Raw genomic sequence first — 17,527 nt, forward strand, 5'->3', positions numbered from 1 at the left:
TGTAGACCTGGTTACAGAATGGCTTTATAATAATGGTGCAAATACTCCATTTAATATGAATTGGAGCTTAGAAGCAGGCCCCAATCAATTCATACATACATGAGGCTGTCCAAACACAGCCAAGAACCGTTATTCAAAAAACTTCACAGGATTACTCCAAGTCTACCACCATTGCACAGGCTTTGTGCATTCAACCGAGAAAGCCAATCAGTGAGGCAGTCTCCTTAAGTGATCAGGTCTAGCTCGGCATGCGGTCGGTCAAAGCCATAACCATAGGTATGCACCTCCGTATCCTCAAAGGGCACATCACAAGAATCAATATCCAGTGACTACTGGGTGCAATTGGATGTTTAAAGACAGTAGTTGGCAGCCATCACTCCCCCGGATGAACAAGTTACTTACCAACTGGTAACGTTCTTTGATGTTCCTCCAACATATTCCATTTTTTGACATGTAATGTCCACAGCTGTGTACTTCGGAACCTTTTTCGGCAGAGGGTGTCCTGCGTCGGGTCGATGTCCCTCGAAGGCCTCAGTCAAGGGCGACGTCACTGGATGTTATAAATACGACGCACGGCACCCGTAGCCTCAGTTTATGTTTTTTCCTCCATAACGTGTGACATGCACATATTCAATACCTGCTTGACTGCACATAGCCTTGCGGAAACGTAAGCTGCAATCGCATAGCAAATTCTCCAGAGGGGCAGGCTGGAAGGGTAATGTGGAATACGTTGGAGGAACATCCAATCGAAAGAACGTTACCAGTTAGTAAGTAACTTGTTCTTCGAATGGATTGTGTCCTCCAACGTATTACACATCTTTGACAGACTCCCAAAGCAGTACCAGAAAATGAAGGAGGGAAAAGAATTTAGAGTACCCAATCAGACGGCGGAATAAAGAACTGCCTTACCAAAGGCCATATCTTGACCATGGATCGTATCCAGGGAATAGTGTTTAACAAAGGTGTGGATAGAAGCCCATGTGGCTGCATCACAAATATTCCTAATAGAACTCCCCGTTGTAGGGCTGTGGAAGTAGCCACGCCCCTACTGGAATGAGCCCGCAACCCTTCTGGAGGGTTCTTACCCGCCAATCGGTAACACTCAGTAATGGTGAGGATAATCCACCTGGACAAGGTCTGTTTGGTAACAGCCTGGCCCAATCGGTGTCCAGCATATCCCACAAAGAGTTGATCATCCACTCTGACCCTGGACATCCTAGAAATATAAAAGTTCAGAGCTCTCATAGGGTCCAACCTATGGAGTGGCTCCTCTTCCTTACCAGGATGAGGAGGAGGAGGAGGATAGAAAGAAGGAAGAACCACTTTTTGGCTTAAATGAAAATCAGACACTACCTTAGGTAGAAAGGAAGGACGCACCCTCAGTACAACCCTATCCTTGTGAAACACAGTAAAGGGTGGCTTAGATGAAAGTGCCTGCAATTCACTCACTCTGCGAGCGGAAGTAATCGCAACCAAGAACACCGTCTTGAAAGACAATAATCCTAAAGGACAAGAGTGGAAAGGTTCAAACGGAGCACCCATTAGGAATGTCAAAACCAAATTCAGACCCCAAACCGGCACCTGGAAAGGGGACGATGGGAACACATTAGTGAGCCCTTTAAGAAATTGGGAGATCAAAGGAATCAAAAGTAAGAACATTCTTCAGACAAGCGCTTAAAGATAGACAGTGCCGCCAGGTAATCCTTAATGGTACCCACTTGAAGGCACCTGTGGGCCAAAGAAAGTAAGAAAGACAAAACCGCAGGAATGGAACACTGACAAGGATCAACATTTTGTCCTCTGCACCAGTCGCAACACTTACACCAACAGCAACGGTACAGGGATTTTGTTGCTGGCCTCCTGGCCGAAAGCAACACCTCCATCACACCATCCAGGAGGTCTCAATCCTTATACCTCAACCTTTCAGATACCAAGCATGAAGGTTGAGAGTCCTGACCTCTGGATGGAGAACCTGACACCCCCCCCTCTTGCGTGCGAGAGCAGATCCTCTCGGTAGGGAAGACGGCATGGAGGGCAGATGACATTTTTAGAAGGTCCGGGTACCACGCTCCACTGTCCCAATCCAGAGAAATGAGGATCATGTGGGATCTGAACCTCCGCAACCTCCTTAACACTTGAGGAATGACGGGGACTGGAGGAAATGCGTACAGCAGTGGGAACGACCAATCCACTATGTATGCGTCTCCTAAAACTCCTCTTGGAGGAAATTCCCTTGAGCAGAATCTCTCGCACTTCCGGTTGTCACTGGTGGCGAAGAGATCCACTTGTGGGGTTCCCCAAAGGGCGAAGATCTCCAGAATGACTCCCTGAGCCAACTCCCACTCTTGAGAGACTGTGCTCTGCCTGCTCAGAGCGTGCGTCCGCCGCATTGTCCTCTCTGGCCAGATAAACTGCTGAGAGTGAAATTTCCTGCTGGATTGCCCAGAACCAGAGCTGCATTGCCTCTCTGCACAAAACGGGAGTGACCCTCCCACCCCCTCCTTTTTTGTTGAGGTAATGCATGGCCACTGTGTTGTCCCTCATGATCAGGACACTCTTCCCCTGCACAGACGGCAGAAAAGCCTTCTGAGCCAGCCTGATGGCCCTCAGCTCTAACAGGTTTATGTGGAGTTTGAACTCCGACGGAGATCAACGACCACCGGGGGTCAAGTCTGCGGCATGAGCTCCCCATCCTGTGAGGGAAGCATCCGTCACTTGAGTCACCTCTGGCCACGGTTGCCAAAACGGCTCCCCCTTCATCAGGTTCCCCTCATTGGCCCACCACAAAAGATCCTGGGAGACCGAGAGTGGAATCTGAACGGGATCCGACATCTTGCCTGAGAACTGCGACCACTGCATCTTGCGAACCCATTATAGGGATCTCATCCTCAGCATGGTCCCTGGCACCAGAAAAATGCAGGATGCCATGAGGCCGAGCAACCTTAGGAATTCGAAAGCCGGGAGACTCTGGGAATGTTGAAATTTGTACACCATCTGCACAATGTGATGAGCCCTCACCTTGGGAGGCAAGCACCTACCCAAGGACGTGTCCAGCACAGCCCTGATGTACTGGAGCGGTTGGGAAGGTGTCAGATGCAACTTCTTGAAATTGAGGGAGAAGCTCAGCCTGTGGAGGGACCGGCAGGTGAGACGGAGGTGATCCAATGCTTGCTCGGGAGAACGCACACGGATCAGCCTGTCGTCCAGGTAGGGGTAGACGTGAATCCCCCCTCGCCTGAGATACACTGCCACCACCACCATTAGCTTGGTGAAGACCCTCGGGGCTGAGGTCAATCAGAAAGGCAGGACCTGAAACAAAGTGTGAGTCGCCAGCCGCAAACCTCAGGTACTTTCTGTGCTTGGGATGAATCAGCACATGAAAGTAAGCATCATGTAGGTCCAGAGACACCAACCAACCCTGAAGTTGAAGGGCCTGGAGGACTTGAGAAAGAGTGACCATCTTGAACTTGTCCTTCCTGAGAAATTTGTTCAACCAACGCAAGTCCAGGATGGGTTTCAATCCACAGTCTTTTTTTGGGATCAAAACATAAGGGGAATACCAACCCTTGTTCCTCTCCTCTACAGGCACCAGTTCTAGAGGGCCCTACTCTAGCAGGGTCAAGATATCCTGCACAAGGAGCAGATACGGAAGCTTCAAAGAGAGATTCCCCGGTGGATTGTCGGGAGGCCGCTTTATGAAGAGAAGGCAGTAGCCGTGGGCGATTGTATCCAGAACCCACACATCTGAAGTAATGGCTCGCAACTTTTCGAGCTGCTGAGACAGCCTGCCCCCAACCGGCGAACCATGGGACATGGCCTCCTGACTGTTGTGGAGCGGCTGAGGCAGCGCCTGAAGACAAATAGGCAACTGCCCGAGTGGCTTTAGCACCTCTATTTCCCCGACCACCACAGGTAATTTTACGCTGACCCCTTTGTCTGGCGGCTCCTCTTGTTCTACCAAAGGAGGAGCAGTAACGAAAAGAGCCTCCCCTCCATTGCTGTCCCCTAGGACGAAAAGGCGGAGGTTGACGCACAGCTGCGCTTTAAGATTTTGCCACAGCTTTTGAGGTCTGCAACCTCTCAAGGCTCTCGTCAGCCTTGCTGCCAAACAAATGCGCGCCATCAAAGGGCATGTTCAAAAGACAGGCTTGCACATCCGGAGCAAACCCCGACTTCTGCAACCACGCAAATCTGCATATAACGGTGCTCGCAGTCATGGACCGGCTGACACTGTGTCGGCCGTGTCCAAACCAGACTGAAGGGATTCACACATGGCATCCTTGTCATCTTGCACGAGAGTAAGGAACCCATCCCTTTCTTCCCCTCTGGAATATGCTCAGCCGCAAGAGAAACACAGTTCCAGAGAGTGTGTGAAAATCTTGCCAAGGCACAAGTGGAGTTGGCGGATTTTAGCGCCATACTCCCCACAGAAAACACCTTGCGTGCCCAACCATCGAAGCATTTGTCGTCCCTATCAGGAGTGATGGTAGGGTATGCCGCTTGCCTCGAGGTGGCCATAGCCGCCTGAACCACCAAACTCTCGGGAGTGGGGTGAGATGAAGGTAGCTGGGGTTACTACCAGAAGGACAGTATTTTTTGGTTAATGATTTGTTAACAGCCGGAAGAGATTCCGGTGACTGCCAAGCAGCCGCCACCCTTTTCTGTAATGTTAGATGAAAAGGTAATACCGGGTCAGAGGACGGACCTTGATCTAAAATGTCCATTAGATTATCCTGTACAAAAGCTTCAGGAGGACTGGACCAGCCCAGATACTCTGTGACCCTAGCCATGAGCCTAGTCTTCCAGAGGCTCAGGACTGCCAAATTCCACTTCCAGAGAAGTGTCCAAACCGCTGGCATCATGAAGAGATCGCCTCAACTCTTCCAATTGACTGTCTCCAGAAAAGACAGGAGCCACATTAGGCTCAACAGGTTCCATATCAAAGTCTGATCTCTCCTCCTCCTCATATATGTCATGTAGGGGAGGTAAAAGCCCTGCCTCGGGACAGATGAGGGTCTGGATTCCACCACAGGCCTCAGAGACTTAGAAGTAGCCTTCCTTGGAGGATCCACAGTATCAGGGATCTCCAACTGTAAATTCCGGGCAAAAAGCCCCGAAGGCTTTGAGGGCGCTGACAGCTTCAGCGTCGAGAGCGCTGACGGCTTCGGCATCGATAACGGCGCTGAGGGCTGGTACGAAGGCATAGCTTCGACGTCGGTATCCCACGGACACGGTGCAGATGCCGACCTCGAGCCCATACCAGGTTTCTGCAGTCTCGCTGGAGACGAAGACCGAGACCTGGAAGCACATCTCTTGCGACTATCCTGAGCCTTGTCCGAACGGGACCTCGAAGGTCCGCGATGAGTCGCGTCGAGGACTCGAGCCCGAAGGCGTGGGAGCCAGGTACGAGACCATTACTTGCCAGCTTCAGCAGAAGGTCCAGACGGAACCGTGCCCTGCAATAAAAAAAATAAATAAAAAAAGAAAATAATAATACAAAAAATAATAATAAAAAAAAAAAAAAAAAAAAAAAAAAAAAAATCGATAACATCTGCTCTCTAAAGGCAGCCCATTCCTCCGGAGTCGAGGACTTTGTTGGACAAGCCACTTTTCTCACAGCTCCATCCTCCGAGGAGGTCGGGGAAGGCGACCCGTGACAGCGCTTCCTAGAATGCCGAGACGAGGACGACGAATGGCGGGAACCACTCTGGGACCGAGATCCCCGGGACTCCTCCCGATGCGGAGAATCACCCCTCGAGTCATCAGTGGACATCCCATTGGACTTCGATTTCCGGGACATAGTGGGTTTAGAACCCCTACCTACCTGAAGCTTCCCCTTCTGCTCCTGCAAGGCCTTAGCAGTCAGCGACTGGCAGTATATGCTCCTGCACCTCCCATTTTGCTCATGGCCAGAAGCTCAATGTTGAGTGTTATTCATAAGATGATGGTACACAGATTTATCTCAGCATCCTCAGTGAGCTAGTGTTTTTTCTAGCCCCTCCCCCCCAAACCTCCCGATGCAGGCAGTCTCATCTTTGCAAAAAAGGAAAGAAACAGGCCATTTACCCTACCACAGATGCCAATTATATGCCATATAGTCAAATACAGACATGCCTCACTCGGGATATAAAGAGAATTATCTTTGCAAATTGGTCTAGTTGTTTACTGTTGTACAGATCTCCGAAGGAAAAAAACAAATAAGGTGTGTTATTGAGGCCCAAAACACTAAGCCTATTCTTCAATAAATCCCTTGGAATATGCTCGCAAGCCCTAGTCTAAATGCAAGTAAACCTTTCTTTGATATTGAAAGAGAAGCACGGCCATAGATCTCTGGATAGATCACCCCAATAGCACTGAAAACAATGTGCTCCAATCCTTAATGCAGCAATGTTCGACAAATCCGTCTTCTGCGCGATTGTTCCTGCATGTCAAGAGCAACGATGACATACAAGAAAAAGAAAACACATTCTCCACTTACAGAGATATGACATCTTCTTGGGGCCAACTAAACTGCTAAAAGAAGATCTCTTTGAAAAGATCCCACGCACAAAATCTGCTCATCTAGATTTCAAGGTCAGAGAAGTTCTCAACCTGCTCTATAATAGAACCATGAAGACATTATTTGCATTTCTGCAGTTCAGAGCCACCCATGACCAGAATTTTTGTTTTTTAAATATTTACTTTCAGGCCATACCTTATTATAAACGAAAAGGGAATCTAAAGAATTCTGAGTCACCACTGTGCCCTTCTGTGCGACAGGGAAGATCCAGACCGGACAACATTCTCCCTTGGAATGGTGGGCCTGACCGGTCTCGAGACCAGCTACAGTTTGAGCCATCCCACAAAGTGCTGCAACCTTGTAGGCCTGCAAAACCCTGGGACCTCGGTGCTGCTGTGGTGCATCGTCTCGTCGGATGCCGTTCCGGCTGCAAACTTGTGGGCATCTATCTGGGCCTACGGAGACTCCATCCCGGCCATTTAAGTCCCCTCAGAAGAGTCGAGGACAGAGAAGGAAGAAATTCTGCCGGGTGACAACCATTGCTGCTACAAAGCCTGTGTCAAACCTCCACAAACAAGTGCCGCGATGATCATCTGCTGGGCATCCCTGTGACCGAGTCTGACCTTCTGCGCCCACCAAATGTTCTTCATCCAGCCACCAAGGCCAGATACCCAAACCAGAGCTGATGTGGTCTTCCCTGGGGGACCCGCCCGTGACATCACTCTTCTTCATCAGAGAAGGTAGTGTCTACCTCCTGGGTACTTACCTAGGGAATTGTTGTGTAGTTGTTCGCTCCTCCTGAGCTACTTTGGGGTGGACGACCAAACCGAGTCCTCCCGGGCCTAAGTACACTTGTCCCCAAGGCCAAAACCCTTCAGGTGGCCTATCATGACCCCTGGACCCTTTGAATTAAAATGTGTTACTCGTGTGAGACAGGCATGGTATCAAGAGATGACACAGACAACAGAGTGTGAAATGAACAATAGAATCTTTATTAAGTATCAGGATGGGTGGGGGTGTGGCTCAACAGCCATGGAATAAGCTGTGTTTCCCGTAAGCTCCTGCAGATCCTGAACTGATCCTGATGCACACAAAGAACCAGGATGACAGAAGCAATAAATGAACGGACTTGCAGCGCTGGGAATATGGGGAGCATGCAACGAGCATCTCATTGAACTGAACAGATGAGTGGAATTGAAGTTATGGAACAATAAGAGGCGGCTCGGTCCCACAGAGATAGAAACAAAATGGTGGTCACTTCCAGACAAAGGGATACGCTGAAGTGCCGAACTGGGCACAAATGGTGACTATTGAGTGGAATAAGCAGGGTCGAGAGGAGCCAGTTGGAGAGAACACACAATAATCATAATGCCGAACCAATCCGTCTCCAGCCGGTCTGAGCGATGTGCACACCGCCGTGATACACTGTTTGACGGTGCGGACAGTGCTCCTGCAGTGCGGAGCAAGGAGGAGGTGTTTGCAGTAGTACGCTCATTGTCATTGTGCCAGTGAGCGCCGGCGCATGACCCGGGACTCGCTCTGGTACGAGAATAAAGCACACAGCGGAGCTCGACCTGCCCATGGGAACGAGCGCATGAGGAGTGGATCGATTTCAGTTGATAGGGTCGGCAGGGCTATGCCGAACACAGAGGGCGCTGAGTCGAACATAAGGTCCCCGGAGCGTAAAGGGACCACATACTAAAAGGAACGTAGTGGAGCCACACAGCTGGTGAGAACATTATAGGAGCCTCCCTTGCGTTAAAGCGGTGACTGATTGAAGCAGGCGCAGCCGGCACCTTTGTGAAATAGCTGCTGAGGCGGCAGCCTGCGTCCAAGACACAAGTAGCCACAAAATGCCTAAATACTGATACAGTATCAGAGGATGTCTATGAAAGCTGAAGCCCCAGTAGAACATAATTGCGTAATTGATGTGACCACGAGTCACAGATGCCCGTTTTCATTGCAATACGGGCTAAAAATACAGTCTGCAAACAGCAGATCTAGGACTGACTGCTGCTGTGAAGTTCTCTCCATAAGTGCATTATCCTGCAGTACAAACAGCAAATAGCCCCATTACAGTATATAGGACACGAATGCTGCTGACAGCCATCATCGCACTACGAGTCACGCTGGTGGAGTCCGTGGCAGTCCAGTTCCGTTCGACGCCCCTGTGGGGTCCAGGTGAGCTTAACAGTCACAGAACGCGAGGCTGCAGCAGATCCAGTTGTATGTGAAACATAGGGCATACATAACCCCAAATAAGATAGCCAAATTTCAAGCGTGCCCGAAATGTGGGGAGGTGGATGCAGATCTGTTGCATATGTTCTGGGCATGTGTGGAAATTGGCAGATTTTGGGGTGAGGCGGCACAATTATTAGCGAAAGCAGGAATCACTTTAGATATGGAGACCGCCAAGGCTTGCTCGTTGGGGTGCTTCCCGAGACCCAAGCAAGCTAAGCGTGTGAGGAAACTGAAAGACTTGGCGTATATACTAGCGAAGCCAAGAATAGCGATGGGGTGGAAAGCAGACCTGTATCACTAGTGTGATGGAGGGACTTGTTGAAATGGGCCAATGCGGTGACCACAGTGTGTCGGAGGAGTGGAGATGTGGAAACTGCTTATAGCTGAATTTGAATTGGCAACCTCTGAACACAAGACTCAGGAATCGGAAGAGATCCCAGTATGTGAAACTACTGCAACTATGCAAGAAGCAGGGAGTGAATGAAGAGAGGCACACGAAGTGCAGTGCAGGCCTATATTAAGGGGGGGAGGGAGATGGGGGAGCGAAGTAGTATGTTATTACGTGTGTTATGGTTGGTTGTTAATAAAGTGCAAGTTATTTTGTTGATGTTCCAAAACAAAAATAAATAAAAATGGTTAAAAAAAAAAAAAGTATCAGGATGGGTGTAATGCCTAACTTGCCCTATAGCTATGGTGGGCCCCGTTCGGGCCCCTTTGCCCAGATTAGCCCTAAACCTGGACCACCCTTATCCACCGCACTCATCCTCCCTTCCCCCCTCCCCCTTTCTCTCGCTCTCCCCCCCCCATTTGGCACTTGCCATCCTGGCCCCCCCCCCCCCCCATCACTTGCCCACCCCCTCCCTTTGGGCACCCCACTCCTGCACTTCTCCCCCATATCCCCCACCCCCTTGCACAGTAGGATTGTCACAAGGCTAATATAGCCGTTCTTGTTCTACCTTTCTCCTTTGTCTGCACCAGTTGCCCATGGCCCAGCTTTCTGCCACCTTGGCGGTTCACAAAGACTCAAGTTCATAGATTAATGATTTGCCTTTCTGGACACTTCTTTACCTCTCTTTTAACACTCGACTTTGTTGGCTTTCCTTCACAGCCTTCACTTCTACTTGCTCAGCTTAGTTTTGTCCATTGAGCATTTTGCACACACTCGGCTGCTCATCCACAGCTTTCATTCTCTTTTTCACAGTATTCCCATTTTGTGTTACTTTCTCAGTGTCCTCGGTTAATCAGAGACTTTTGAACATGTGAAATATTGCTTCTATTGAGTCAGCTTCTAGCATTCCATTAGTTTAAGTTTGTTCTTCCATTTTGATCAGAGCCGTTCTAGAACGTGTCGATTGCACGCGATACAATGTAATTCAGCATTTTCATCACGCACAGGGTTTCTCACATTCTCTGTAACTCACTAGTCGCAGCACTCTTTTCTTTAGCTTCCACGTTAAGATGATTTGTTAGATTTGAGCTCAGGGTCACAAAGCCTGCCCCTCAGACAGTCCGAACTGGTACTTCCATTCAGGGGAACGAGCATTTCTTGGCCACAGCGAAGGGACCAACCTTTAGCATGGCTCCCTTCTCCCGCCTTCACCAGCTACCTGGAGACACTGCTCCCTTGCCATGCAATTACACTCTGCTTCACTGTGCAATTGGCCTGACATTTTGGCCCAAGGTCGGCATACCAGTCTGGGGTTAACAGGCAATAGTAAAAATTGACCAACCCCACCCATTTGCCCTGCCCTGTGCTATCAGTATAGGCGATTTTCGGGAGAGTGCAGATTTTGTGACTTTTCCAATAATCGGACGTTAGGACACAAAGTCGACATACCAGTCTGGGGTGTACTGGCGATAGTAAAATCCGACCAACCACACCCATTCGACCTGCACAAAGATGGAGCGGGGTCTGGCCCTGTGCTATCAGTATAGGCGATTTCGGGAGATTACCGACTTTGCAATTTTTCAAAAATAGGAAGTTATGACACAATAAAACATACACAAGGCTATAGCAGACTTCCATGTGCATTTCAGCTGCAGAACCGTGCAACGCCGGGTGGTACCGCTAGTTAAGGAATATAAACAGACCTGTTAAGTAATATGTTCATTAAGTAACCCTCAAATTATTAGAAACTTTCTACAGGAGTGTAACTAGGTTTTGAGATGTAATTACCCTTAATGGGGGTACTAAAATGATTAATATAACTAGCATATTTACTCTGCACAAAGTATCACGGAAATATGAGATTTACTTTCCTGTGGATCCAGTGGATCTGCTGAGCAAGACCTTATTTTTGCACACTCTGGGAGCTTGGGTAGGCTCCGGTTTTACAACACGGCTTCACATCAGTTACATCCAAACCCTTACTTTCTCTGACTTTGCTGTCCCTCTTCAGATATAACTCATGTGCCACCATGGAATCCCCACTCTCACCCCATAACCATATCAGTGCCTTGATCACCCATTTGATTTTTTTATTGTATTGCCTCAGAGCATTTATGAGTATTCAACATCCAATGTCTCATCTGCTTTATCCTTAATACTATAAACTTCCAGATCTAGATTTACTGTTAAGAGCCGTGTTCAACCCCTCCATGTCCAAGCAGAATGCATCACCAGCCAGAATACTTCAAGATGACAAAAGCTCTGCAGTGGCGACATTTACGCTACTAATAAGCCCCCACCTGATTCAGTGACAGCAACTGCCCTCCCATAAAGCAGACTCAGCCGTATCAGTACCTTTATCAAAAGTACCCAAATAGCCAACCGTATCAGCATCGCACCCACTGGTCGCTCCCCTCCCTGCCACATAACATCAATTTCTGGAAATTCTAGAGAGATTAAAATGAATGCGTTGATGGTGCCCTCACTAAAGCTATTGCTTTCAAAACCCTACTCATCTTGTACCTCGTTGACGGTCTAGTTTTTTCATTCAAGCACTCTATTTTGTCACAAATTCCACAGTCTTCCAGGTTTTGCATGAGGCTTCTTCTGACCTACGGTTTAACAACTCACCATATCTGTTGCTAAGAGATTGGTTCCTACATTGGTACTTGGACATATCGAGATGCTACTGAAATTAAGAAAACAAAAAGGAATACATTATTTTAAAAATAAAAACAAACAAATACCTATTCGAGTATTTTCTTTGGGTCTTTGGGGCATATCACAGCAACAAGTAGGAACCAATCTCGTTACAACACTTGCTTAATCTGTAAAAACTTGGCTGCATGTTTCCATCCTAGTGGCTTGTGCTGCTCTGCTCAACATAAAATAAACAACATTAAAATAAGCCAGAACGACTGTGGTTATCCACCTTATGTTTTTAAAGAACTCACCGTGTTTGCCTAACACTTCCCCCATTGAGACACCCAATCCTAAAATAGAGAGTAAAATCAGATTAGTACATTTTTACTGAAACAGTAACGAAAGATCGCCTGTAGGCTGTAGCGTGGCGTCTTAAATGCACTTGTGTTCTTTTCATCTAATAGACAAGAGTAAAACAGCATTGCATCTTCTCATCTTGGCCACCCCCCTTAATACTAATAAAACTGCATCGCTCTGAGCCACACCCTGCAGACGAACTCATCTAAAGTCTTATCTTGTCTTGGGAGGATAGCTCAGCGGCAACGTGCTTGTCTTGGAAGCAAGACGACGCAGAGCTGCACAGGTTCGATCCCCAGGTCCGCGCTTAGAAACCGCTGGGTATTAAGCGCGTTATACATAACCTATCATCATATCATAAAGGCAGGGATTCAACCATCCTCTGACTTGAGGCCCTTGAAGATTTGGCAAAGTCCTTCCCACTGCCACTGGGCTGATATGGTGTATGCTGTGGTCATGACAGCAAGAGTAAATCTCCTCCAATATTTACATGAACATGTAAAATTTTCTATACTTTAAAACTCTGCTAAATGTCTAGGTGGATGTTCCTGCAGAGTTTACAACAGGGAGCTCGGTCATTCTTCAGTCCTTCCCTCATTTCACTTGGCATAACCTGCCCCCAACTTTTCAATCGAGGCATTTAAAACAACACTATTCCAACCCTCTTGGTTCTTACCACAAGATTAGGACTAGAGCCTATAATATCTGCCAGATCATTCATTGCTGCTGCAAGTTCCAAAATAGGGGTTGGACCTCTCCTCAAGTCGGAGGTTTGGAAAAGGAGCCAAAAGCCTTTGAGGGACATGGTTTAACTCAGCGAGACCCCAAATGGGGCCTTGCCATCTTAGTTCATTATCCTGACCTCATTGTTTAGCGCTGGTCCTACCCAGGGGGTCTTCGAGCGCCTTACATGGTTCAAAGTTTGAAAAGGTGGGAGTTGACAACATGTTCCCAGGAAAGGATACGATTAGGATAGGCAAGTGATAGTGGAGGAGGGCAGGGTTATGTGTAGGGAAACAGGTATGTTATGAGGCTCTTTCTGAAAGTGATGGAGGATGCAGTGCATATGTGGAGAGGTAGGGTGTTGCATGCACTGGGTGCCCGGTGGGTAAATGCTTCTTTTTGTGTGCATTTGTGTTTGTAGAGTGGAATGTATAGGTGTTGGTTGGCTTGTCTGGTGTTTATGTGGGTGATGAGTTTGAGTTTGTCATGAAGGTAAGATGGACATAGTTCGTTGAAGACAATTCTCTGGGATAAGGGTAGCCAGTGGAGCTGGGCAAGAGCGTGGGTGAGGTGTGAATGTTTGGGTAGGTGTAGTCCGACTGCTGCGTTTTGCATGGCTTGCAGGGGGAAAAGGATGCTATTGGGAGTGCAGTGAGGAGAGCATTTCCATAGTCCAGCTTGGAGAGAACCAGTGCTTGGACTGTAGGGTGGAAGTCGTCACAATGAAGGGTATGCCCGATTTTGCATAGGAGGTGCAGTTGTAAATTGCATGTTTTGGAGACAGCGGCTTTGTGACGTGTGAAGGAAAGATGCGGGTTGATGGTGAAGCCAAGGGATTTGACCGGTGTAAGAAGGGATATGTGTGGGTTGTTCCTGGCAAGGTTTTGGATCCAGGGGGTGAGGTCGGGTTTGTGCCCTGGCAGGCAGAAGAGGAGGTACTGTGTTTTGGAAGGGTTCAGTTTGAGGAAGTGGGCGGCAATCCAGTTGATGATGATGGATAGACCGGTTTTGAGGGTGTGGCATTGTGAAGGGGATGACATTTGGAAGTAAGTCTCATCTGCGTATTGGTGGAAATGGATGTTGTGTTTCCTAAGGTTCTGTCTAAGGGATTGCGCATGTAGGTAGAAGAGTAGTGGAGATAAGGAGGAGCCTTGTGGGATCCCATACATGAAAGGCATGGGGTCTGATCGATAAGGGGGGCATGGGAACAGTGTGTCCTGTCAGTGAGAAAGGAGGTGAACCAGTCGAGTATGGTGCCTGAGAGTTTCATCCGGTGGGCTCGGATGCCTAGTAAAATGGTGTGGTCGGTGGTGTAGGCAGCAGAGAGGTTGAGGAGTACGAGTGGTGCTGTGTGTTGTCCTTTGTCTGTCATGCTGTGGAGGTCATCGAAGATGTGAAGAGCAGCGGCCCTCAACGCTGCATCCATGCCGAAAGCCAGATTGGAATGGGTCCAGTAGGTTGTTTGGTGTGGTGTTGTGTTGTTGCAGCTTAGTAGTGACAAAGTGTTCCATGATCTTGACAAGGTATGGTAGGAGAGTAATGGGGCGGAAGTCCTTCCTACAATTAACTACTTTTCCCTAGCAGAGACTAGCAAGAGTTCTGATGGAACAACCACCAAAGGAAATAGCGCTTGTTTAAACTTCTACCTTTACTGTTCATGCTGCGGTGTTTACGTGAGCAGTTTGTGGAGTAGGTCAAAATCATCTGTGAATAAATGGTGAGAATTCTCCATGTTTGACTGGAGATGATGTTGGTGGTTGTGAGAGAACGGATCTCAACGACCGGTGGGGGGTGTCTGTACTCCCACTCCCTATATGGTGGAGGAGAGGCACAGGAGACCCCAGCCAAGATTCTCTATTCGGTAGCAATGGTCGAGCAATCAAGGCCTAGCTTCTCAGGAGGTGATGCAGGCTGGTTCTTAAGTACAGTGTATCCCCAAGCCCCCACAAAGGACTATCCACACTCTGTATTGGTTAGAACACAGTCTTTATATAATCAGTAGTTAAGGTTATGTACATTCATCATGATAACTCACTTTGTACTCCGGCAAAATCTACAATGACAAATATTTACAATCCTAAAGTGGTACCACCCTAGATCTCATTGAAGTGCATGAACAATACTGTACAATGTCACACAGACCAATAGAGGGAAACCAGCAATAGAGAGAAGAGAGGAGATAAGACGTTGGAGCAATAGGCAGAATACTGACCCCTACCACTAGGCACAATTCTGTGTGGAGATCCCCCCACCTGGGCAACCTGTAAAGAAAGATATAGCACCAGCCCAGTCCACGTATTGCTCTGCAAGTCTTATTTTCCTCTATAATGTTTTTACCCCCCCAATGTACCTGGTGGAGTCGACTAACGTCGAGGGACTCGTTGGTCGGCGACGGGGAATCGACGGCCCTTCTTGAACGCCTTCCTTTTCAGGCGGGAGGCACGGGGCGTCGAACGTCCGTCGACAAACGAGGTGGAACGATGTCGAAGAGGCGGCAGCTTCGTCCGAGCGGTGCTCGTCGGCGTCGGGGCGTCGGCGTCCTGCAAGGCGGAGGTGTGCGGGGCACCTCGATGACAATAGTTCTGGACCGCAAAGATTGTAGAGACGGGAGCCCAGCAAGGGCGTCGAGTCGTCTGAGTCTTTGAGGTCGTTGGGTGGCGGGAAACCCACCGGCAGGTTTCTCCTCGGCGCGTTGGTCGACCTCGACTTTCTCCGGCAGGATAAGCGGTCGACGATGCGGTCGAGAGAGTCCTTCAATTGAATGTTCTTAGGCAATGGAGCGGACGGCTCCGGTCGTCGGCGGCACAGCGTCAAGTGGTTCCCACGGCTGGGCAACACAACTTCGACGGGCCTCCAGCGGTTTACACAAACCTGTGAACCCTGGTCGACGGCAATGGACTTCGACGACGTCGATGTCCGGGTGCTTCACTTCGATCTCCTCGGCGGTCCCGTCTCGGGTCGACAGCCTTTCGAGGACCTGTCTTCCAGGGGGCTTCGGCGAAGATGGAGCGGTGCTCGATGGTCCCTCGGAGCATGGGAAGAGGGCGCCTTACCAGGTCCTCTCTCGGGTCAGCCCTCGACGAATTTAGACAGCCTTCGGATCGGGCACAGCAAGTCTTCTTCTTCCAGCTGGACGTCGAGGATCAGCAGTTCCAGTTACTCGTAGAGTGGAGACTCAGCTCCCTGGCTGCTGTAGGAGCACAATGGTCGCTTCTCAACCAAAGGTCCCTTCTGAACACTTTTCCAGTGGTGAGAGGTCCCCAGATATACTATCCTCTCTCTCATCCACGCTGCTGGCACACACTCAGCAGCCAATCATACTGCAGGGCATTCATGCAGTCAGTCAGCCAATCAGGCACACGGTGCATTCAGGCCACACTCCTCCCTTCCAGACACTCACAACAAGGAATGTGGATTGGGGCAAGTACCCAGCCATTCAACACTACACACTGCATTCAGGCCAGTTTCGGGCAGGGCTGTCTCAGTCTTTGTCTCACATGCCAGAAACCAGACAACCACAACAAGGAGTGTATATTGGTCACACACTCCATTCACCCGGGTCCCACCCACAGGAGGTACCCACAACATACAGACACTGGGAAGGCTCCAGCCAGTCTAGCTGGGCCTTCACCACCATACCATACATGGAACTTCCACCCAACAGCCAGTCAGGGGGAAGGGACAGAGTCAGGGCTTCCCAGAACTTTGGGAAAAACAAGACAACAGGCAATAGAAAGCAAGAGGCCACAGGGGCCATCTTGTTTCTATCAGGAATCAACTGATCCCAATGGCAGGGCCTGGGTATCCCAAAATGGAGGATACCCAGCGCACCTGTCAAATTCAGCATGGAGCTGCCAACAGCCCATACCCTGCTCTGTGGGCCACCCACAGGTGCCCAAAAACATACACTAGGGGCACAGGGTTGTACCCCTACCCATGGGTGCCATAAGGGTATCCCATGGGTCTGTTCACCAAACCAAAAGAGAGCTGTACTGCCAGGAGTCCCACACGGACTCCGGGGCAGAAAACATAACAGAACACACGGTAAAACAGAAAAAGGACAAGGATTCAGAGGCCCCGTCCCTCAGATGCATTTCCAGCATCACAGTGGTGTTGACTAGTGCTAGTTCATCATACTGTTTTGAGCGTTGTACGGTTTATTCATTAATTCAGCACCAGCAGCTGTACACAAATGCAGGGGATCCCAAAACACACTTCAGGAGCCTCGTATCTCGCTCCCTTAAGTGGAGTGCCAAGTAACTTCCCATTGGGTTTACAAAGTATTTCCAACCCCTTAGACCCACCAATAGCCATTAAATTAGCAGCTCACTGAGCACACCAACCCCCACACATGGCACCATCTTTGCGACAGCACTATTGTTGGGAATGCCGTCAAAAAAGGAAATGAAAAAATGAGACTATCACTATTCAATAGGTCGACAAGTTGATAAGACTACATTTTTCATACTGAAAAATGTCCACACAAATATATAATCACTAGAGTTCAGTATAGTTACAGCAAATGTTACAGGTTAGGCCTTGGGAATAGTCTTTTACAAAAATAATACAAAATGGGAGGTAAACTAGAAATAGTGGGTATACAGTCATATTTTCAAAAAAATATTTTCGAAATACCATTTTGGCGAAAAAAAAATTCCGAATTATTTTTTCTCATA

At 48.8% G+C, this 17,527-nt stretch overlaps 1 protein-coding gene across 3 annotated transcripts in view; it reads right to left on the minus strand.

The window, feature by feature from the left end:
• Positions 1-17,527, minus strand: part of MDC1 (mediator of DNA damage checkpoint 1) — a 323,363-nt gene that overhangs the window by 239,568 nt on the left and 66,268 nt on the right. For 2 of the 3 annotated variants that reach the window (XM_069635189.1, XM_069635187.1), the window contains exon 4: positions 12,083-12,121. The exons of the other annotated variant lie outside the window; for it this stretch is intronic. In XM_069635189.1, coding sequence (XP_069491290.1) covers positions 12,083-12,121 — 39 coding nt within the window. The remainder of the gene's footprint in view (positions 1-12,082; positions 12,122-17,527) is intronic. 3 annotated transcript variants of the gene reach the window in all.

Source organism: Ambystoma mexicanum, chromosome 13, assembly GCF_040938575.1.
Source record: "Ambystoma mexicanum isolate Mex_15411 chromosome 13, UKY_AmexF1_1, whole genome shotgun sequence".
Taxonomy (NCBI): domain Eukaryota; kingdom Metazoa; phylum Chordata; class Amphibia; order Caudata; family Ambystomatidae; genus Ambystoma; species Ambystoma mexicanum.